The 24,158-nt window shown below is 44.3% G+C and overlaps 1 protein-coding gene across 2 annotated transcripts in view; it reads right to left on the bottom strand.

Moving 5' to 3' along the window:
* Nucleotides 1-1,170: 1,170 nt before the first annotated feature.
* DNAJC27 (DnaJ heat shock protein family (Hsp40) member C27) overlaps nucleotides 1,171-24,158 on the bottom strand; it is a 38,791-nt gene continuing 15,803 nt past the window's right edge. Inside the window, exons 4-7 of one of the 2 annotated variants that reach the window (XM_047782513.1) lie at nucleotides 16,469-16,633; nucleotides 15,467-15,589; nucleotides 8,646-8,806; nucleotides 1,171-4,958 (exon numbers count right to left, since the gene is read on the bottom strand). In XM_047782513.1, coding sequence (XP_047638469.1) covers nucleotides 4,826-4,958; nucleotides 8,646-8,806; nucleotides 15,467-15,589; nucleotides 16,469-16,633 — 582 coding nt within the window. In that variant the 3' untranslated portion in view covers nucleotides 1,171-4,825. The remainder of the gene's footprint in view (nucleotides 4,959-8,645; nucleotides 8,807-15,466; nucleotides 15,590-16,468; nucleotides 16,634-24,158) is intronic. The other variant, XM_047782514.1, reaches the window with a different exon arrangement.

Here is a 24,158-nt window from a genome sequence, read left to right as displayed (position 1 = left end):
CAGGGACTAGAAGGAAAGTCTTGGCTACCAGGCCTCTGTCTTTTTCTGAATGTCTGTTTCATGCTCGCCAATGTTTTTCCATGAGGTTGGAATCAACGTTGCCAGCATCAGCAGGACACCTCCTATCTTCCTCTCCTGAGAGGAAATTTGTTTTCCTGGATCCAATTAGAAAGATCCCAGGGAGGGATGCTAATTGGTTTAGCCTGAGTGACATTCCTATCTCTGGGCCAATCTCTGGGACCAGGGAGGGAGGGTGGGTCATAGGAGGATTTGGTAGCTCCCCTTTACAGCATGCTACATGCTAGCAGTATGAAGAGGGCAGAGTAGTTCCCCCAGAGAGGGGTGGGCATCCTCGGGTGATAAAGATTGTCACTCAAAATTAAAGCTCTTGCTTAAAGCCTTCAGAGATAGACTGCCTTCTGTGGGTTGGCTCTACAAGGCTTTTACTTTCTAATTCTGGGTTCACAATAATCTGTTACTTAAGGATGCTTGTTTTCCAGGGACCAGTTGGCTGAATTATTAAGTTATTCAGCCAAGGTCTGCATTATTAAAATGAGGTAAGTTTCATTTGAATTAAAAAGATATACATAATATTAGTATCTTTCTTTTAGAGAGCGAAACATTTTCATCACAATTAATTAAGGCTTAGAGAGATTGATGGACTAATGAATAAAATTTCTCCCACTTTACCCACTGGAAACTAAAGCAAGATGTCTTATCTACACTTCCAGTTGGGAAGGAACTGGATTGGCTTCTAGACGAGTATGTTTTACATTAAAGACCAGTGGCTCAAATACCATATGATATCACTTATAACTGGAATCTAATATACAGCACAAATGAACCTTTCCACAGAAAAGAAAGTCATGGACTTGGAGAATAGACTTGCGGCTGCCCGGCGGGGGAGAGGGAGGAAGTGGGAGGGATCGGGAGCTTGGGGTTATTGGATACAACTTGGAATGGATTTACAAGGAGATCCTGCTGAGTAGCATCGAGAACTATGTCTGGATACCTATGTTGCAACAGAACAAAGGGTGGGGGAAAAATGTATACATGTAAGAGTAACTTGGTCCCCATGCTGTACAGCAGGAAAAAAATTAAAATAATAAAACAAGAAAGAAAAAAAAAAAAAAGACCAGTGTCTCAACAAACAAAGCACAGCCCACAGACCGGGGTTTGGTATTTGGCTTTACTTTATAAAAATACACAACTTAAATACATATGACACTCTCTATACAAGACATAAACAACCATTAGATTTAACATTCTCCGTTATTTCAACAGAAACCATACGTGAATTACCTCCTAAGAGCAAAGGGTTTCTTTAGAGACTCTGCATTCCCAGTCCAAGGGAAGACTGCCTCATGGGCAATCGCTGCAGGAAGCTAACCCAAACCGTCCAGCTTTCCAACAAGTCACTTCACCAGCACGGCCTTTATTGCACAGCTTCATATTGCACTGCTCGTCAGACACAATCTAACTTATCCATACCACGAGGTCAAGCTTTCGTCTTCTCTAGAAATGCTTAAAGGAAAAACCACTACATAAACTGTACTAACTGTCGCTTATGATTGTGCTAAATACCAGTCATGAGAGAGATGAACCTCTCTTCACTTCGCAAAACTTGCAATGGAAGGTGGTTGGCTATGTTTTGTGGCTAAATTCCTTTTCAAAAGTTTTCCAAAAATGTTGGCAGACTCAGAGTGAGCTGGATGGAGTGCGGTGGAGAAGGGAGCGACATTCCAGTGCCTACTGAGTGCTCGTAGGACGGGCGCTGTCACTGTCAAAGGCCATGTGCACACGGCCCCACCCTTTCTAACTTAAGACCAAAATACCTCCCTCCCCCTTGAGAGTCTGTCATTGTTCTATGAGGAACAGCTCCGTCACTATGGATTCAGAGCTCACAGGGGCTGCCCTCTTAGTCTGGCTTTCTTTCAGAAATTTAGCTGCCTTATCTATGGCTCATTTAGCTAACAGTGATTTAGGCTCTAGCTTATCAGTCTAGAGGAATATTTTCCAGTTGAGAATTCAATGCAAGAGAACATACTAGAGTGAGTTTCCTGAGGTAATCGTGAGCCTTACAGAATAGAGTGCAATCTATAGAATTAGAGCAATTTCTCTTGAGGAGCAGGCACAGTACCCCCAAATCTGGACGTCCAAGTCAACAGGCTAACAAAACCAAGCGCACATTTCCATGAAGAAACAAAAGGACAATGCTGAAGTAAAAGAAACGTTGACAGTTGCGAAGATCAATTCAAAAGGAGGCAGGAAAGCAGAAGAGAAGAACAAAAGGAGAGTGTATTTGAAAGTTCTTAGGTAGGTAGGACGATTAACTTCAAAAGCCTCCAGGGATTTCTAACAAGTTTTAAAAGCGCTCATTCTTGGTGACTCAGATGCAGAGGCAATGGCTTTTTTTTAATAATAGCTGCTTGAACTTTTTATTCTTTTTTGAAAAATAAGATTCTCTGTTTGTTTAGCCATTGTTGTTACGCTCACTGATATATTGTGAAATTCCAACTGGTTAAAGCCTTTTAATAAGGTTGAACTATAAAGGACATATTTGCACCAAGAATTTAAATTAATGCACAGAGATCTATGAAATTTTGTATAAAGTCAGTGCGAAGAAAACCTTTCACTGCAGATCATGCTTCATTATCTCTTGACATTCGACTCGAGGATTTTGGAAATCTGAAAAATCCTGGGACCCCGAAGCTTAACTTTCTTTTCTTTCTTTTACATAAATGAAATGGTACATCGCCATTCTTAACAGTAATCATCAAGGTGCTAGGAACTGGGTCCCAGGACATCAGGCTAAATTTCAACAAGTCACCCATTGTATAAGGATATGAATGGAAGCACTGAAGAGCCCTCTCTGCTGAAACTGCTCACCTGCACAATGCCCTTGAATGAGGTGACCAAACTCGCATTAAATAGCAGTGATGAAACCCAGCACTGGCTCTTACACAGGGTCACCGAGTGAGCGGTCATGTCAATTTGGGCTGACACCACCGGTGCACGGTCCCACATTCACCCGACTCCTAAGTTCTGCTGCAAGAACAAATCTATGTTTAATTACTTTAGGCACGAAGAAGGCCTTAAGCAAAATGTAGGTCCTGAAGAACTTTGGGCTGGAGTTCTACAGGCCCAGAGCTAGTGAAAACGAAAAGGCCAGAGGGAAAATCCCATAAGAAATCTTATCTCATACCTCTATTTTTTTAAAGTCTTTTCAGTATCACCAAGATGAAAACTCATACTAGGAAAAAAATGCTCTGGTTTTCTGACAACCAGCTCGATGCTGCTCAGGTGCAGCCACACAAAGCAAAGCTGCTTTGGAGAAGGGAAGGGTCCAGAGAATGCAGTGAGCTCCTATTAAACAAAAGTGGTTTTTCGTCTCAGGGGGTAAGGTGAATGCTTCCTGGTGATAAATATGGAATAGCTGTTTACAATTCACAGACAGTAGTGTTTTACATACTTTAAAGCCCCAATGAGTGCAGCGTGCTCACAGCTAAGAGTCTGAGTACCATAAGGAGAGTGATGGTGTAACGAGCCAGGCAGGGAGACTGACTCTAGAAATGCTGGAAGAAAGGCTGGTCCTAACACATGATCTTCATCCATCCCTTGGATATGGAGGAAGAGACTATGGCGAGAGAATGTATTTCTCTTTGTGAAATTAATCTTCATAATCTGTAGCTTAAAGATATCACTAATTAGAAATCTGGAACCCAAGCAAAAGTCACAGATTCCTCCCACAGAGGCCTTAAGATCTCTCCATCTACCACCCAAAGGATCCACACCTGTCACTGGTCATCCAGGCCCAGGTCAAGGTTGGATGGAGGACGGAGGAGGCAGGAAGCGGAAGCCAGGGATTGAGGAAGAGAGAAATGGTGGCGGATGTGGTATATAACAAACAAGATGGGAGGAGAAGGGGGAAGAAGGAGGGAACTAACACTGATGAGGAGGGCAGAGGAGGCCTGGCTTACTGAGACACCCCTTCCTTTCCCACCTGTCTGTGGCAAAGGATGCGAACCAAGAAGAGGCATGAACCTCACCGAGGGGCTTGCCTAGGCATCGAACATGCCCCGGCCAGGCCGGCCAAGCCCGCTGGGATATGCACACCATCTAGTCTGCAGGCACTTCTGTCTTGGGGTCTGATTCCTAATTCCGTGGCCAGGGAAAGCCTCAGACCCAGGGGCAGGACGAGCTGCAGCTCTCCTAGGGCTGCCTCGTCCCTCCCCCTGGGGGCTGCAGGAGGGGAACAGAGGGAGGTCATAAAAGGCCACTCAGGTCAGGAGCGTATCACCTGCTTCCCTTCCAAAGGGCTGCTGAGAGCTCATTAATTGCAGACTGATGCTTAAACCACCACCTCAGGAGCGCAGTGGAAAAGGGGCAACTGGCCTGTGAGGTCACCACACTTCCGGGGGTACGGACAGTGTCTGCTGCCATTTTTGTTTTCTGCTCTGATGAATTTTTAAAATTCCAAAAAGTGAAAGCGTCCTCCTTGCAGAAACCTCATGGACGTTCCTGAGCAAAGCGCCTCAGGGATGCTCCTCCGACAGAGCTCACGGACGCATCAGAAAAACTCGCAGATCATTCGGAAACAGGAAAGGAACCACAGGGTACACGGGGCGCTCGGTTCTCGTCACCGCGTGTAGCGGCACGCCGTCGATGACATGGGACCAGGCACCGGAATTACTGATTTACAAGTGACGGCACATGAGGGAAAAGCGCAGTCAGGCTTTGTGGCGGAAAGAACCCAGGTTGGCTATTTTACCTCAAGCAAAGTCTGCTTGCACTGGATGCCCAGGTTTGTGGTTTTCTCTGCTTTCTACTTGATGTTCTTCAAGAGGGCCGTGCGGGCGCTCACAACGGCTTTGAAGGCGTCTTCGCTGCCAGGGGCTACGCACTTGTCCGGGTGAAGCAGCACGGCGAGTCTCCGGTAGGCTTTATTGACTTCATCCCTGCGGCAGAAGCAGAAGCCAAGCTCCACGTCAGTCACGGGGTCAGGCCCCCACCCACCCACCTCCCCCCCCCGGCATCCTAGCTGGTTGGGTACCACCGTAGCTCTTGCAGTAAACGGATCCCAAATAATCGCTACCCTTTCTCAAAGGTGGGACCCAAGGACTAGGAACCAGTGAACAAACACTATGTAAGTTCAAGTGGGAAAACGCACGCTGCCTTCGCACAAAGGGAGACGCGAACGCTAAGAAAGTGAAAACGCTTGGTGAGAACATGATCAGATGAAAACAGACAGAGCTTGGCGCCGCACAGGCACGCAGAAAATCTTTGCTGGCTGCAGCAATGCGGACAGGGGCCATCAGGGCAGGCCCCCTGGAGGATGGTTCTGGAAGAAGGCGGAGTTCGAGGTTTGACACAGCGGAGGGGAAATGCTGAGCAGCGGGGAGAGAACGGGCAGAGGCCTGTGGTTCCAGGAGGAAACCACCCTGGAAGTAACAAGAAACAAAGCTGGTCCGGGAACAGGGGTCAGCGAGTGAGGGCCCTGCCGGCAAGACAACAGCAAACTTGGATTTGACAAACAACAGTGACCGTAGGTGTTTCATGACAATATGGTGCTGGGAAAGCTATTTTTAGAAGTGAGGACACAGGTTACAACAACCCAAGAGTTTAGATCAAGGTGTTTGTGGAAGCAAACAAGGGAAGACAGAAGAGGTAATAAAAACAAAGACCTGGCGGAAGCAGACAATGAGCTGGGCATGGGGGGGGGGGGATATAAGAAACGGGGCTGAAGTGAGTTCCAGGGTCACGGGCAATCTGAGGCCCCGAGGAAGATGGTGACACCAATGACCAAGCGAGGGCCTCTGGAAAGGGGTACCCAAGAGTTAGAGTGAGCTCCCTGAGAGCAAAGAAGAGAGAATTTCACATCTAAGAGAGGAAAGGAGCACTGTGACTGGTGAGTGCTTCTCCCCTGACCAGCGAGTCCCAGGTGAGGGCTTTTTAGCCCCTCCATGAGCAGGGGCTGCTGCGCAGGGGCCCGAAGACCACCTGTCCCTGCCCATCTCCTGCTCTTTGCCCCCTCAGGGGAGCGCTGGTGGTACGCTGGTGAGCCCGGCTGCCTTCCATATCCTCCGGTGTCAGGCCTCCGGGAGGCTTCCCAGTGCCCAGCCACTCCCCTGGCCAGTCTGCCTCTGTCTCTACCAGCGGGTTCTGAGACAGGCTGAGACCTGGGACCTGGACTCTGTGCTGCAGTGCTCATACCTGGACCAAATCTCTTCCAGCAGCAAAATACAAAGAAACCAGAAAGGGCTAAAAATAACTGCATGCATGCACCACTGGGGCAAATTTTGAACAAGATAGAAAAAGGCCAAAAACCCAGCTGCCACATCTGAGCAGGGAACTGTATGCGCACACACACAGCACAGAGCACTACCCAGGGGGTGGGCAGACCACCACCCCTCTGGCCTGACCCCTAAGACCACCCCCGCCGCCCCACAGAGGAACCGGCTCGCCCTGACTCGGAGAGCAAGCAGACTTACCAGGCACTCATTTTCACTCCCTCCTGCTGCAGCAGGAGCCCCAGTAAAGCCCTGCCTGAAGCTCTTGCCTGGCTTCTTATCAATTTCTATTGATTAAGGAGGCCAAGAACCCTGGGCAGTAACAGTTTTATTTTCCAGCTTCCTTCTGTAATTCAAGGTCCAGGTTATCCTACAAGCCTGCATTTGGTGCTTCCCCCTCTATTCTCTACCAGAAGGAGTTCTAGTTTGGCTCTCCAAATTAGGGAGATGGTCTTTGCTATCTTGGAGGTGATGGAAAGTCTTACCGGTCACTGTGGGGAGACTGAGTGAGGTCACAGGGCCGTGCTAACAGCTGTCCATGTCTTGGGAATACATTCTATGGCTTTTTCTGCCTCCTGCTCTTGGAGCAGATCTTCTGAATTTTCTCATTTTACCTTGCAGATAGCTTCTCTGCACAGATGATTTTGACGTTAGCTAATAAGAATCACATTATCCCTAAAAGACTCTATCCTTGAGGCAGAAACAGTACCCCGTCTCTTCCCCATGAGTGAGGCTTGGCTTGGCTCCTTCTAGCCACTCTGCTTCCTGAGGAAACACGTCCACATAGGGTTAGTGTTCAGGCCTGGTGCCTTTCAAGAATTCTGGATAGCAGGAGAAACTTTCCAGGAAAATTTTAGAGAAACAAGATCGAGTCGGGTGTGTCAAACAGGTACTCGTTCTACTAAAGACGAAGGGTCTCTTAGAGCTCAAGACAGTAAACAGCACTGAATAAACATTAAAACCCTCTATAACGACAACAACAGAAAGGGTTTTAGGTTTTGCCCACATGTGCTCAACGGCACACCAGATTAGTGTGATGGGCCCAGAGGAATAAAGGGTATGAAAATGACAGAGGTCTCACAAATTTTGGTAGATTCCAATTACCCACAGTGAATAAGGAATCAAAAGTTTCTTCTTTCCTAACAAATATTGTTCAAAGTTAATGAATAAGTCATCGTTTCTGAGTTGTAGAGCCAATATCCATTGTAAATGAAATGGAAGCAGTTAGAATGAGACAATGGGAAGTCTAAAAGGGTATTTAAAAGACATCGGTTAACTCCGTGCTGTGAGGGCCTCTGAATTCCTCCATCCTTCAGGTGATTCAGGCTTCCCTCAGTGATGCCCAGCAAGTCCGGGGTGACCAACGACTATCTTCCTTTCCCCCTCCCTCGTCCCTCCTGGATCTGAAGCTGTGCTAAGAGACCACAGGGAGGAAAGTTACGGTGCAAACTAAAAAGATACGAAAATTCTAATAATATGTATAGTAGCAGTAGTATTACAGTGTTAAAAGTTATATAACCTTTGCAAGTGGAGAGAGTAGATTCAAAGAGTCCTAATACAACAAAAAAAACATTTTTTCTTTATCTATAGGAGACAACAGGTGTTAACTAAATTCATGGTTGTAATTATTTCACAACATATGTCAGTCAAATAATTATTCTGTACGCCTTAAACTTATGCAATGTATGTGAAATATTTTTCAATAAAACTGGAAAAAAGCTACATAACCATACTAAATAATGACTTATTTTTGAACAAGCAACAGAGTAGTGACTATTTCTTTTTCTCCCAAATAATTCTTTTGACTAAAATGAAATAACATAAATACACAGAGGAGGAAGTAGCAGGATTTTTGACAGAAACAGAAAAAGAGAGAGACAGGCAGATACAGAGTGTTCAGGGTCAAGAAGCAATACTCCCACTAACTCCTGGGGTCCCTGAATATGTGTTTAGTCTCCCTGAGTTCCAGTTTTCTCATCTATGAAATGAAATGTTTGGATAAGCTGATTGCTCACATTTTTTTCCTTCTCTAAAATTCTACAACTTAAGAATTCTATTTGGATTTTTTTTAAGCTCCATTAGCTTCAAGGCTCTTATGTAACAAAAGCAGAGCAGGTCGTTTCAGAAGGTACTTATGCGATTATACTACACAGTCCCCTACCGGGCAGCTTGCCCTCTATTTTCTTTCTTTGGTATCTACCAAATTCAGGGAAGGAGCACTGTTAAGTCAGCTGGCGTGTTTCCACACGTTTTCCTATTTCTGGCCAATCACAAAATCACATCACACTACAATCCTGATGACCGAGTCTTTCTCTATGAGAGAAGTCCGCAGTAATATCTGAGAGCGCTGCTTACCTTGAGGCCCCAGGTTTGACTCCCAACATGTCCCAACTATCTTTACTATTTCGAATTCTGCGAATGGTGTCTGCTTGCTCTTTGGTGAAACTAGCGCTGCTATTTGTGATAGGACGTTTCCCGCCATTGTCACATAAGTCAACTATGGATACATAAAAGGTCTGCAGAAAGAAAGCACATCCCAGAGGAGAGCTGATTTTGTGAAAATAGGAATTTCCTTTAAGCACGAACATAAAAGAATTTCAAAATGTTTCAATCACTCTTAAAATTCACAATAAAGCAAATATGTACTTTGGAACTTTTTTCTTTTGTATTGTATATATGTATATATATTTAAGCACACAAAAAGTATAAGGAATAAAATTGAAATGGCTCATAACCCTACTCTCAGGTGACCACACTTGAGATTAAAAACTAGCACATAAATATTGTTAGAAAAATCCACATAGTAAGGAAAAGCGTAAAATGAAAACTCTCACCCTACCCCTCAAACTCCTCTCTTCGAGGTAACCACTGTTAATATATTTTTCTGAGTATCCTTCCAGGATAATTTCCTATCAGTACACCAGGACATACACACATCCAAATGCTAAGCATCTGCATAAAAGAGAAGAGATTAAACTCGCTGCTTGGCACCTTGCATTTTTTTTCACGTAGTAATAAATTTTGGAATCTTTTCTCTAGCTGCATACAGACACTTTCATCCCCCTTTCCAATGACTGTTGAGTATATTACTATGTGATTATATCATAATTTATTTAACCAACTCCCTATTCTTGGACAGGTCAAATGATTCTATTTTTTTTTGCTACAAAAATTGCTTTAGTGAATGTGTGTGTGTGTGTGTGTGTGCGTATGTACACCTGTGGGGGTACTGCTTTAGATCCCACATCAAGCTGCTGCACGTCACGGCCAAAAAATAAAAATGAGTAAATAACTAAAATTCAAAATGCCATCTTTAATTTTTTTTAAAGTGTATGTGCATTTTACTTTGTTTTGTTTGTCTTTTTTTAAGGGCTGCACCCCAAAGACATGGAGGTTCCCAGGCTAGGGGTCGAGTCGGAACTGTAGCCACCTGCCTACACCACAGCCACAGCGACCTGGGATCCAAGCTGCATCTGTGACCTACACTACAGTTCATGGCAACACCAGATCCCTAACCCACTGAGCAAGGCCAGGGATCGAACCTGTGTTCTCAGGGATGCTAGTCAGATTCGTTTCCACTGCGCCACAATGAGAACTCCCATTTTACTTTTTGGATTTGGACGCTTTCATACAAAAAGGCTATAATGATTTCCACTCCCATCACTGCGTAGCGAAGTGCCTGTTACCCAGTATGCTTGTCAATACTGGGCACGACCACACAGCTCCACTTTTGCCAATCTGATGTGTATCTGACAGTTTTTATTTGCACTTCTTTAATTATAAGTGAAACTGAGTATCTTTTCATATGCTTATCAGTCTCTTCTTTTTCTGTAAACTGTTCATATTCTTTCCTTATTTTTATAATGTTTCTCAAAGTGAAAGCCATTTTTTGATCCTGCTCATATTCCAGGCTCTGTGTGCTGTGATTGCAGTTGAACAATTTCACTCAAAATACTAATTTAACACACTGTGGCTGCTTTTATTTATTTATTAATTTTTGCTTTTTTAGGGCCACACCTGTGGCACATAGAAGCTCCCGGGCAAGGGGTCGAGTGGAGCTGCCAGCCTATGCCACAACCACAGCCACAGTGGGTCACCAACCCACTGATTGAGGCCAGGGATCGAACCTGCATCCTCGTGGATACCAGTCGGTTCATAACCCACTGAGCCATAACAACGGGAACTCCCCACTTATGGCTGCTTTTAAATGGACTCTTTTCTCCGTTTCTTTTCAATCTGCTCCTTTTTCTCCCCCCAGGTATTTCTATAGTTCCTATTGTCATCTAAAAACGTTATCTTTCTCTTTGACCCCCTCTTCATCTCCATAGTTAGCTGACTCGGAAACCTACACAAGAAGCCCTGACATGTAGAAGTGGTGTCAAAGGAAAAGCTGCTAGATACAAAGACAAGAGAAATAGCTTAGTTTTAGTCTGTCTTAACACTACTCTGCGTTAACAGTGTAAGATAAAACCCAAGTTCCTTCCGGACATAAAGTGCCTATTAAGTACACAGGAAACAAAGTATTTATTAAATTGACCCCCCCCCCCCCCCCGCAGGAAAGCACTACTTCTAAGTACTTACTTCCAGCATAGTTTCATTACACTCTTTTTTAGCCCACTGCTTTTTTTTTTTTTTTTGACTAAGTATCCATTTAGTTCTACCCAGAATTTATCTAAAAAAATTAAAACAACCTAAAAGGGATCACAGTTCACAGATGCTTATTTGTGCTATGGATCAGTAAGGTTTTCTTTTAGTCTGTAAGTAAACCTATAATAAACAGTCACAGATTTCTGAGGGCACAAGCATTTTCTCATGACACGTAACGCGACAGAAGGCCAGCCGTGGTGTGAGAGAGAGAACATGTGAATTGAAGTCAAGTCTGTTTAAGTTCCTTGTCTGAATGCCAGCCATGCTGGAGTGATGGATACTGGATTGGATCTCTTCCAATAAATTACTACAAAAGTGGACAAAAACATGAGGCGACCCTTTTTTTTTTTTTTTTTGGCTACGGTATGCGGAGGCTTGATGTGGGATCTCAGTTTCCAGAGCAGGGATTGAACCCGGGCCTCAACAGTGAAAGTGCAGTGAAAACACGCAGTCCTAACCGCTAGACAACCAGGGAACTCCCACGGCAACTCTTTTCAGGTCCTGGACAACAGCAAGTACAAGACTACTTCTTGGTTTTCTACGTGACTCCATTTCCTAACCATATCATAGAGAGCTTGAATCTGATGAGCAAGTCCTACTGAGCTAAGGAGGTGGAGATCAGAGCTTGAGGATGATGCAGTGGCTCAATGCTGCAGAGCAGGGCACTGTATCGGAGGGAGCTGTGCAGAGCTGGGCACTAGGACTCCATGTGAGAGTCCCTACTGGTCTGTAGTTGAGGGCTAGACTATACATACACAGGGTGAGATGATCTAAGCTTACCAGACAACAGTTACTGAGGGGTGAGAACAGAACTGCCTAGTGGTACCAAGGGAAGAGCTGTCCTGGGCACACTAGAGTCCGGCCTTGCCAGAGCAGAGAGGCTGCCTTACTACCTCATCAATACCCCTAGCTTCTAGCTGCAACACCACAGCAAGGCTATGCTTTGGGATTTAGACTCATCCCAACAAAACCCAAAGCCAAGAACTGACAAGATCTGCAAAAGGGACAGGATGTGGAGGCTGAATCTGGCCAAATTCTAACAGCCTGGGAAATGCTTTGAGCTTTCCTCACATCCTTGCAAGAAGTCAAGCCTACACAAGTTCAGTGTAATCTGCCAATAACTGAACTGTCTGGTAAAACAAGAATCAACATTCTGGGAGTTCCCATTGTGGCTCAGTGGTAATGAACCCGACTAGTACCCACGAAGATGAGGGTTCAATCCCTGGTCCTGTTCAGTGGGTTAACAACATGATGTTGCTGTGGCTGTGGCATAGGCTAGCAGGTGAGCTCCAATTTGACCCCTAGCCTGGGAACTTCCATATGCCACAAGTGTGGCCCTAAAAAGCAAAAAAAAAAAGGAAAGAAAAGAAAAAAAAGAATCAACATTCTCCAGAAAAAAACAAATCTAGAGTTTCTACAATGTCTGGTATTAAATCAAAAATCACTACTTAGGAGTTCCCATCATGGCTCAGTGGTAATGAATCTGACTAGTATCCATGAGGATGTAGGTTTGATCCTTGGCCTCGCTTAGGGGGTTAAGGATTTGGCATTGCCACAAGCTGTGGTGTAGGTCACAGATATGGCTTGGATCTGGCATTGCTGTGGCTGTGGCATAGGCCAGCAGGTACAACTCCGATTTGATGCTACAGGTGCAGCCCTAAAAACCTGGGGTGGGGGGACATACGCTACTCATACAAAGAAACAAGAAAATGTGATCCACGGCCAGAGAAAAAAGTATTCAAAAGAAACTGAACCCAAGATAATCCAGACAAAAACTTTATTTATTTATTTATTTAATTTACCTTTTTAGGGCTGCACCTGCAGCATATGGAAGTTCCCAGGCTAGGGGTTGAACTGGAGCTGCAGCTGCTGGCCTACACCACAGCCACAGCAACATGGGATCTGAGCCACGTCTGTGACCTACACCATGGCAACACTGGATCCTTAACCCACCGAGCGAGGCCAGGGATCGAACCCCTATCCTCATGGATACTAGTCCTGTTCATTACCACTGAATCACGATGGGAACGCCCTAGAAAAAAACTTTAAAATGACTATTATAACTATTTCAAAGAGATAAAGAAAAATATGTTCAAAATGAGTAAACAGAGAACTTCAGCAAAGAACCACAACTACATAAAAGAACCATATGTAAATTCTAGAACTAAAAAGTAGTGAACTGAAAACTTGACTTGGTAGATAAAACAGCAGACTGAAGTCAGATCAATAGAGACTATGCAATCTGAAAAAGAAAAGGGAAAAATGCAACAAAAATAAACAGCCTCAAGGACTATGAGACAAAATCAAATGGTCTAATATATATGCAATTGGAGTCCCCGAGGAAAAAGAGAGTGAGAATAGGGCCAAAAAAAGTATTGGAAGAAATAATGCTTTTTTAAAAAACATCCCAAAATTGATGAAAAGCACCTGCTTATCAGTCTAAGAAAATCAACAAACCCCAAGTAAGATAAATATAAAGAGAACCACACCCAGGCACATAGCACAACTGCTGAAGACCAAAGATAAAGAGAAACTCTTGAAAGCGGCTAGAGGAAAAAAAGTACACATTATATATAACGGAATAGGAGTAAGAACAACTGCTAACATCTCATGAGACACAAAAGAGGTCAGAAGTGAATGGATACATATCTTTAAAGTGCTCAAAGAAATTTAATCTCTAAGGGTTATTTATGTATAAATCACTACTACCCTTAGATATCCTCATAACTGAAATGAGAATGAGAGTTTCCTGGTTCCTTAGTGGATTAAGGATCTGGCATTGTAACTGCCGTGGCTGGGGGTCACTGCTGTGGCGTGGGTTTGATCCCTGGCCTAGGAACTTCTGCATGCCACAGGCGTGACCCCCCTCCAAAAAAAGAAAAGGCTAGTTAAAATGAGAATGATACCTGCCACACATTGTTAAGTTTCAAATGAAATGAAATGTGAACTTATCCAAAACTTAAAATATATTCAGTTAAGTATCATCATTGCACACAATATAGGTACAAGCTAACAGATCTGTGTATTCCAAAGAATAGAAACGTGGCAAACCAACATCAACCTTATTTGGAATAAAACAGAAGCTACTGATGCCCAATTCAGGCTGTCAGCCAAGGATAAAACCTGTCTTCTAGTAGGAGGCGTGACATCTTGTGAGAAGGAAATTCGGCACAAAAGATTCAATAAAATCCCACTCAATAATTTAGAAAAACTCTTTACAGTATAGCTACATTATTTGAAATGCTAAAAATTCCCAAAATACCAGATATATGCATAAGAAAAAAAATGCATTATTCATGCTACCACTTATTTCTAAATGTATCTATAATGAAGAGTTGACTATAAGTTGCTGTTTAAGTAGTCTGCTCCCCTTAAAATTATTCAAGATTAGTAATTCTAAAAAGTAACCATCTATTCAGGTTGCAAAGGGAGCCTATCCTTCCACTGCCCACTTGATTGGTGAGACTACTTTTATCGATGAATGGCTGGATTCTGCAATGACAGTCTCCTGGTCTCTAACTGCACCCCCAAGAGCTACAATACAGGATTATATGAGCTATGGCAAGGCCATTTTGCCAAAGTAATGCATGCATTTGATTATGCCTACAAATGTAACCGAAAGTAGTTTTAAAGATAATCTTTGTGCCATTTAAACAGGTCTATAATAAATGTTGTTAAACTTGATGATCATCAGCGTCACCTGGAGCCTTTGCAAAACACGAATGCCTTAGCTCTATCAAAACATTACTTTCCAGTAGGTCTGGAGCCCAGAAATCTGTATTCTGAAGAATTTCTCTAGGTAATTCTGATGAGCTGCCAGGTCTGGTCTAAAACAGAGAGCAGACAAGTAACACACACCCTCATACTACCTCATTCCCTCTCTCTCTCCCATTTTCTCTTTCTTACCAGCTTCTGAAAAGAAAGAGCTTACTCTAATGAGAAAGTCCTATTAGATTTCGCTTTGCTTGCTTGCTGTCTGTCTTTCTTTCTTTCTTTCTTTTTTTCTTTCTTTCTTTCCTTTCTTTCTTTCTTTCTTTCCTTTCTTTCTTTCGTCTTTCTGTCTTTTCAAGGGCCGCACCAGTGGCATGTGGAGGTTCCCAGGCTAAGGGTCCAATCAGAGCTGTAGCCACCAGCCTACACCACAGCCACAGCAACGCCAGATCCAAGCCACATCTGCGACCTACACCACAGCTCATGGCAACGCTAGATCCTCAACCCACTGAGTGAGGCCAGGGATCAAACCCACAACCCCTTGGTTCCTAGTTGGATTCGTTAACCACTGAGCCATGACAGGAACTCCTGCAAAATTTATTTAATTTTTTTTCTTTTTTGGCCACACCCACAGCACGTGGAAGCTCCCAGGCTAGGGAACGAACCCACACCATGGCAGCAACCCAAGCTGCTGCAGTGATGACGCCAGGTCCTTAACCCACAGAGCCACAAAGACACTCCCACTGTGCATAATTCAAATTAAAACTTGCTACGGTCAGCCCTGACACAAATTCTAAAACAATAACAAGCTAGGTTACCTGGAACATCTCATTGATTCCTTCTCCAGTTTGAGCTGAAGTTTCAAAGTACAGGAACCCTTTGCTTTCAGCCCAAAGACGTCCCTCGCTTTCATCAACACAGCGGTGCTTGGCACAGTCAATCTGAAATTGAAAGTTGGGATGAGAGAGAGACCTTGTCCCACCAGAATAGGCCCAGGGAGGTTTCTGTCAATCCTTTGCTCAGGCAAAAACTTTTTTTTTTTTTTTTAATGGCCGTACTTGTGGTATATGGACGTTCCCAAGCTAAGGGCTGAATCCAAGCTGCAGCTGAGGCCTACACCACAGCCATGGCAACACCAGGTCTGAGCTGCATCTGTGACCTACGCTGCAGCAGGCGACAATGCTAAATCCTTAACCCACTGAGCAAGGCCGGGGATCAAACCCGTATCTTCACAGAGACAGCGTCAGTTTCTTAACCCATGGAGCCACAGTGGGAATTCTACAGAAACTATTCTTAAGTGAACCCCAGCACTGGTATATAAAATTACCAAGACCAGAAATGATTTTTAAAAAATTACTGATATTGATTGTGGACTGATTTTCTGTGGCAGAACAAGTGCCTTCCACCGGCATTACCCCTTGTGAAAACTGCAGCTGCTCACCTCATCCAAGCTGGCTTCATCCTACCTGCCCACTTGAGGGCCAGGGACTGCCTTTCATACTTCTCCACAGTCCACATGTCACCCACCTGCTTCCCCTCCTCCAGCCGGGAAAGAGTGATTATCAGGATCCACCTTTCCTGCTCAGGCACCAACCAATATCCATCCCCAAGTATGGCACCAGAAAAATGGTGAATAAAAACCCTGATAGGCCAGGTGTTGTTTTTCAATTGTTTTTGTTTTAGGGACATATGTTTTGAAAAGCCATTGATTTCTATGTGACAGATTATAGATTTTTTTTCCTTTTTATTTGCTCCCCCTGAGCTGCGCTCCCCCTGCAATGGACCTGGACTGTTGAGCGTACCACCTCCACAGCACTTACCTTGTTGGCACACACCGCAAACACAATATTTTCCATGTTTCCATGAGGCCCAAGATCTTGCTTCATTTCTGCCAACCATGCATCAAGGGCGTCAAAGGAATCTTTCTGTCCAACATCATAGACCAGAATCACACCCTGTGTGTCCTTGTAAAACTCGTTACGAACCTTTACATAAAAGAACAGATACACAAAATGTAGATTTCGTGATTTTGTAAATGTATAGCTCACAGTCATTAACTTAGCAAAATGTGGGTTTTGGTGTGTATTCATAGTGTTTACTATTTGTATTACTGGTCTTTGGAGGGGTTTCTTTTTTTCCTTTTTTTTTTTTTTTGCTATTTCTTGGGCCGCTCCTGTGGCATATGGAGGTTCCCAGGCTAGGGGTCGAATCGGAGCTGTAGCTGCCAGCCCACGCCAGAGCCACAGCAACATGGGATCTGAGCCGTGTCTGCGACCTACACCACAGCTCACGGCAACGCCGGATTGTTAACCCACTGAGCAAGGGCAGGGACCGAACCCGCAACCTCATGGTTCCTAGTCAGATTCGTTAACCACTGTGCCACGACGGGAACTCCTGGAGAGGTTTCTAATAAAATCAAAGTAACAAGGTTTAAAGAAAAGAAGTCTACCAGTATAGAAGGACTTGCAATGGAAATAACAGCCTCTCGCCCACCCCTCTTCAGTTCCAGTTCCACTCCCCAGAGGCAATCGATCTTTAACTGCTGTTAGTAGGCCTTAAAGAACACAGATTATATAAAGTTCTTAGGAAGAACCAGAACAGTGAATCAACAATTAAAAAGAATTTAAGGCAAAAACACCCCCAGTATCAGCAATAAGCATAGTCATTTGTGTATCATGTCCTGAAGCTGGCTTCCCCAGGATGCTAGGCAGAACCTCCTATGACTCTGGGGTCTCCCCACCAACTTGAGAATTCCAAACTCTGCGTCTCCGTGGGATGTGGCGGAAAGAGCATGCGCTCTGTTGTCAGATCTGGGTCACACTTACTTACTAGTTGTGTGATCTTGAGCAAGTCACTTAACCTCTCTGCATCTCAGTTTCCTCATCTGTAAAATGGGGATACTACTACTTACTTCACAGGGTTAGTATGAGGATTGAATGAGATCATGAGGGCAGAGCACCTAAACGGTACCTGGGAAACAATGCGTATTGTCACCTGCTCCCTTCCTTCCTGGCATTCGTTCTCTGATTGTCCTCCTTGGATGTTTTTATTAGAAATGGCAACTCGGCTCTGGGGCATATCTTCAATTCTGGAAAGAGGCAGCAGGAAGCGGAGGGCACACTACAGTGGCAGAGGCACTCGTGTGACAGCTTGGCTGGATGAGGAGCAGCACCGACAGAGCGGGGCTCCGGCCAAAATTCCAGTAAGAACCTTGAGAAGCCACGTAGTATTATATGTTCCTTTCAGAAAAGTCTAGCAAGTACTCAAGACTCACACTGGACACGCAGTAAGAATGACGGCATCTCTCACACGGCCGGCAGGAAGTGTCTATGGGCTTCTGAGCAGAGACAGACAACTGGACCAAGAATGTAAGTGCCTCGACTTAGAGACACATTAAGAAGCTAGCCCCTAAAATCAAACCCAACAAAACCAGAGGGAATTCAACGTGCTGAAGCACAGGAAGGGGTCTTCTCGCCTCAGTCGCGGTGACCCTTCGCGCTCCGGCCGCACTGACAACGGCGCTTCCACTCCTGTCCCCTGTCCGGAAACTCCTGCTGCCTTGGTGCCCATTCACCTCACTCCTCAGGTTCTTAGCGCATCTCTTTCACCCACTCTTCTTTTCGCCATCGCTCCCACTCCAGTCTGCCACCACACTTCCCCACATCCTGTCCGGGGCTTCCGTTCTTTCTGTTTTAGTTCTTCGCAACTCTGCACAATCAACCACTTGCACAGTTTCAACTGTGAGACCCTCCAAGATGTGTCCTTTCACCCGTGCTTCCAGATGTGCATCTCCAATGAGCTCTGGACTCTTCCAGCTGAACATCCTGCTGGAACCTCAAATTCAATCTGCACAATGGGAAACCCTCCCGATTACTCCTTCCTAAACTTTTCCTTCTCTTGAACGTCTAGTGAGTCCTTCAGGTTGAAAGCCTGTATTAGCCTTTGCTGCTTTTGCTCAGCAAGTTCAAATAATCCTGTAGAAACCACCTCTTCCCTGTTTCCTGCACTGTCCCTTCCTTTCCATTTTCATTGCCAACAGCATCTTGACTGTGCTAGTGCAAGAGTCTTCTAAGCAATCTCCCAGGCAACATTATACACTGTGCATATGTATCTTTTTTTCTTTTTAGGGCCGCACCCATGGCATAGGGAAGTTCCCAGGCTAGGGATCAAATCACAGCTGCGGCTGCTGGCCTACACCACAGCCACAGCAACACCAGATCTTAACCCACTAAGTGAGGCCAAAGGTCGAACCCACATCCTCATGGATACTGGTCGGGTTGGTTACTGCTGAGCCACAACAGAAACTCCAATGCATATGTATCTTTTTAAAGCCCTGGCTCAAAAATTCTTCAGTGTTTCCCTACTGCCCACCATCTGAAGTTCGAACTCTTTTAAGTGCAAAGTTCAAACTCTTTTAACTGACATTAACAGTTTCGGATCGGTCCTCCACCAGCTTCCCAGTCTTAATCCCCTCCAACCCCCTGTACTGCAAACTGGATAATCTCTCATCTCCTGAATCTGCCCTATGCCTCCCTAACTCCATCTGGAAATGGACACCTCTTCATCTTGCATTTTATGAGGTCTAGCTACAATACTATCTCTCTTATTTAGCTTTTTCCGCCCCTATACCTGCAAAACGGAATGCAATTTCTACATCCCTTGGAACACCACGGCATTCTGCACTTCTAATAGGGCTCATGTCACTTCCTGTCTAGTTTTAGAGTTAAAAATACATCCAGCTGTTTTCCCCACTGGACTATAAGCGAGCATCACTGTCACCCCCTGGGCCTGGCAGGTATAAGTATTTGAGCCATATTTGTTTAATCAAATGGCTGAATGAGTTACAGTAGAGAACAAAAATAGAGGCCAAGGGGAAAAGAAAGAATTCCAAAATGCAGATCATGCTGTTCAGAAGGAAGTGTGTGTGTAAAAAAGAAAATTAAATAAGCTCAGCGGATTTCTCTCGAAAATCTTAAAAAAAACCCACCCAAGTTCACATCTGGGTTCAGCAACTAGATATCTACATCATCTTGAGTAAGTGACTTTATTACTTCAAGCCTTAGTTTCCCCGTGTGTGAAATGGAAAGGGCAAAGGAGATGCCTCGGTGGTCCCCTACCATTGAGAGGCTAAGAGACCATAATAGACCAACATCAGTCAACTATTCTCATCTCTCCAAACAGCTTTCTTTCTTTCTTTCTTTTTTTTTTTTTGCTTTTTAGGGCCGCACCCACGGCATATGGAGGTTCCCAGGCTCGGGGTCAAATTGGAGCCACAGCTCCCAGCCTACACCATAGCCATAGCAACGCAGGATCCAAGCCACATCTGCAACCTACACCACAGCTCATAGCAATGCCGGATCCTTAACCCACTGAGTGAGGCCAGGGATTGAACCCAAAACCTTGTGGTTACTAGTTGGATTCATTTCTGCTGCACTGCAATGGGAACTCCCAAACAGCTTTCTAATGTTAGTCCTGGTAGACATGCTGCATCCAAAGTTTAATTAAAGAGCACGCTAAGCGAACTGGGATTGCTGAGTTTTTAAAGCAGAGCCAGCAAACTCTCTAGCCTGTAGGTTAGCGGAAGCTGTTAGGCCTCAGAAAGCTTTCATAGACCCACTAACTAGCCCAGTTATCCTGAATTCCACTGTGTGCACCACTGAAGTCGAGACTTGGGTAAGCTGCCATTCTCTCCAGAGCCCCTCTGACACCTTCTTCTGAGCTTGCTATGTGGCACACAGAAGGGACTGTCTTTTCTCAGGCCCTCTGGGTAAACCTGTCAAATGTACTGGTGACAGTGGAAGCGTTAATGGGGGACAGGTGCTAAGGATCTGAGGAAGCCAGGGACCCTGAGAATGGCTGCGGGTACTTCACTAGGTGAGTGCTGAGTGAAGGGGTACGCTGGTCAGTTTAGGGCTTAGAAAGAAGATGATGGCTTTGGTCTTGTCAAAAAGGAGAGTCAGAGCTACAGACAGCAAATATTTGACAAAAAACTACCATCGAGGCTATTTTGAATTATAGGCACTTCAGAAGCGCTGATTTCAAATAGCTTCTATTAATTATACTTTTATTTTTGTGAGCTGCTGAGAAAAAGCTATCACAATTCCGGGCTGCAGTACCAAGAGTCTAGTATCTAATGATAGAAAGTAACAGAACACTCAGTGTTTTTCACCAGTTAGGCAATATCTGGAATGTTATGTTCAGTTCTCGGCTCCCTATCAGCTAACTAGAGGTTATTTACAAAGGATACTGATAGGTCTAGCTGTGGCAGGAATAAAAAATGTTTTACTTAGAGCAGATTAACAAATACTGGAAAGGCTCTCCTGTAGATGCAGAGACTCCGTCTACATCCATTCAAAGACAAGGCCAGAATTAGTTGCCATGTCAAAGCAAGGCAGCCTTCATAACACCGAAGCTGTTAATCTAGAGTTTTTAAGTAATGGGTTACTTGCGAAACATTAGAGACACTCATTCTCCAGACCCTTACAGTCAGCTCTGCTCAAAACTGTCCCGTGTACTACACTGTCCCTGGATTCCCCTCAAACGACGTAACTCTCAGGTCTCTGTCAACATTCAGTGCACATGCTGCTTCCTTCAATGGACTTCCTGACCTGCCAGATAAGCTAGCTGTGGGTGCTCCCAAGCATCCTGTCATTTGTTTAACATGTGTCTTCTCTGATATATTTACGTGCCATGAGAATAGGGGCTATGTACTTCCAGAGTGCAGCAGAGAACTGGCGTTCTGCTCCCTGGTGAATGAATGACGGCCAGCAATCAGGAATGCTGCAGAAAGAAATCCTACAATGGCAGGGGTCTGGACCACATCAATTCTCGCGCATCTTCTCACTCCTCATTTACCTGACTCTGGTGTAATCTAAGAGTTGTGTTAGCATTTTCGGGGTTTAGAATCTAGGTCAAACAGTGGTCACCTAGAGCCTCCATGACCTTTTCACAGACAATATTCTATACCTGGGAAACTAACTTAATCTACTGTAAGGCTTCACATTTAAAAGGAATTCATTTTACCTAAATATTTGGGTATATTCATTAGATGGACGATTATAAAGTCATTAAAATTTTTGTTTCCTCTGGGAAGATGGAATAGATGTGTTTTCCCGTTCTTTCCACTAAGTATGAGTAAAAATCCTGGGCATTATATATAAAACATACATAAGACACTTCTGGAATGTAGAGAGAAAGGGAGCTTAGGACCTGAGGAATGACCCAGCAATGAGTTTCTGGGGTTTTCTTTTGCCTCATGTACCCAAGACTTGGAGCTACAGAAGCAGAACTTGGAAACGCCAATAGGCGCAGACAAAAGCCCAAGCCTGCTCTCGTCAGTGAAGGACCAGGAAAGACAGAAAACTCTATATGATAACCACTCTCCTCCGGCCAGGCACCTCAGAAAAAGTCTGTCTCTCCATCCTCATGTACTTAAGCAAAGGCTATGCAGACATTTTAGAAAAATACAATGACCGAAATTAAAAAGCCTAGTAGTTAGGCTCAACAGAGAATGAAGAAGATATGGAGAGAATCGCTGAAACAGAAGGCAAAACAATAAATATTACCTATTCTGAACAACAGAGAGAAAAAAAACTTAAGAAAGAAAAAAGAAGAACAGCGCCTTGGGGACTTGCGGGACTACAACACGATCAGGGTCTGGGAAGCAGAGGAGAAACAGGATGGGGCTGAAAAAGGACTCACAGAAATAATGGCTGAAAAGTCCCCAAACTGGGCAAGAGAGATAAATCTACAGTAGAGTCAAGAAGCTGAGAAGACCCCCAACAGGAAAAACCCAAAGAAATTCATGCCAACACACATCATAATTAAACCTCTAAAAACTAAAAGAAAAAATCACGAAAGCAGCCAGAGAAAAAAATGACATCTCTTTGAACCTAATTAAGTTAACCTTCCCAGTAAATACCCCTTTCCTTCCAAAACCCCACTCTCCCCAGAGAGCAGTGACATTACAGGGGACAAGGGACTCAGTGAGTTCAAGAGCTGGCCTCAAAACAACTTAATAAATGGTAAGAAAATCTAAGCAGAGAAAGGCCAGAGGAAATAAGCATGCCATTTTTCAAGTATTAGGGGAAAAAAAAAAGAAATACCAACCCAGAATCTGATAATCTGAAAAAAAAAATTCTTCAGGAACAAAGGAGAAATCAAAACATTCTCAATCAAGGAAAATCATGAGAACTGTTGTCTGCAGACCTAAGCTAAAAGAATGGCTAAAGGAGTTCTCTAAACAGAAAGGAAATGATAAAAGAGGGAACCTTGGAACATATCGAAGGATGAAAGAACAAAGTAAGCAAAAATACAGGTGAATACAATAGGCTTTCCTTCTGTCTTGAGTTTTCTAAATTGTTTGACAATTAAGCAAAAATTAAATTCTGCTGCAGTCCTAATGTAGACTAAATATTTAGAGAAAATATTTCAGACAATTTTATTAGAAATGAGAGAGGGGGGAAGGACGTAAAGGGAGATACTCCACTCAAACCTTTAAAACGACACCACCAGCAGACTGTGATGACTTACAGAGGGCAATGACTAAGAGCATCCACTAATAAAGCTACTCAGAAAGTTTCACTCAAAAACACTACAGGGGAGTTCCCGTCGTGGCGCAGTGGTTAACGAATCCGACTAGGAACCATGAGGTTGCGGGTTCGGTCCCTGCCCTTGCTCAGTGGGTTAACGATCCGGCGTTGCCGTGAGCTGTGGTGTAGGTTGCAGACGCGGCTTGGATCCCGCGTTGCTGTGCCTCTGGCCTAGGCCGGTGGCTACAGCTCCGATTCAACCCCTAGCTTGGGAATCTCCATATGCCACGGGAGCGGCCCAAGAAACAGCAACAACAACAACAACAACAAAAAAGACAAAAGACAAAAAAAAAAAACAAAAAAACACTACAGGCAAATCAAAATGGAATTCAAGTCATGTTCAAGTAATCCACAGGAAAACAGGAAAAAGAAAACAGAAATTAAAAATAGAAAACGGAGTTCCTGTCGTGGTGCAGTGGAAGAGAATCCAACAAGGAACCAAGGGGTTGTGGGTTTGATCCCTGGCCTCGGTCAATGGGTTGAGGATCTGGCATTGCCGTGAGCTGTGGTGTAGGTTGCAGATATGGCTCGGATCTGGCGTTGCCGTGGCTCTGGCGTAGGCCGGTGGCCACAGCTCCGATTAGACCCCTAGCCTGGGAACCTCCATATGCCATAGGTGCGGCCCTAAAAGGACAAAAAAGACAAAAATAAATAAATAAATAAAATAAAAGAGTAGACTTAAGCTATAATATAGCAATAATTACACAAAAGTGGTCTAAGAGCATAAGTTGACCGAATAGCTTAAAAATCATGATCTAGCTATGTACTGTCTTATAAGAAAGTCACTTCAGGGAGTTCCTGCTGTGGGACAATGGGTTAAGGATCCAGCATTTTCTCTGCAATGGTTTGGGTTGCTGAGGGGGTCCCCAGACCAGCACAGTGGGTTAAGGATCTGGCAGTGCTGCAGCTTTGGCACAGG

Source organism: Phacochoerus africanus, chromosome 5 (assembly GCF_016906955.1).
Source record: "Phacochoerus africanus isolate WHEZ1 chromosome 5, ROS_Pafr_v1, whole genome shotgun sequence".
Taxonomy (NCBI): Eukaryota; Metazoa; Chordata; class Mammalia; order Artiodactyla; family Suidae; genus Phacochoerus; species Phacochoerus africanus.
This window is presented reverse-complemented; position numbering and strand designations above follow the sequence as displayed.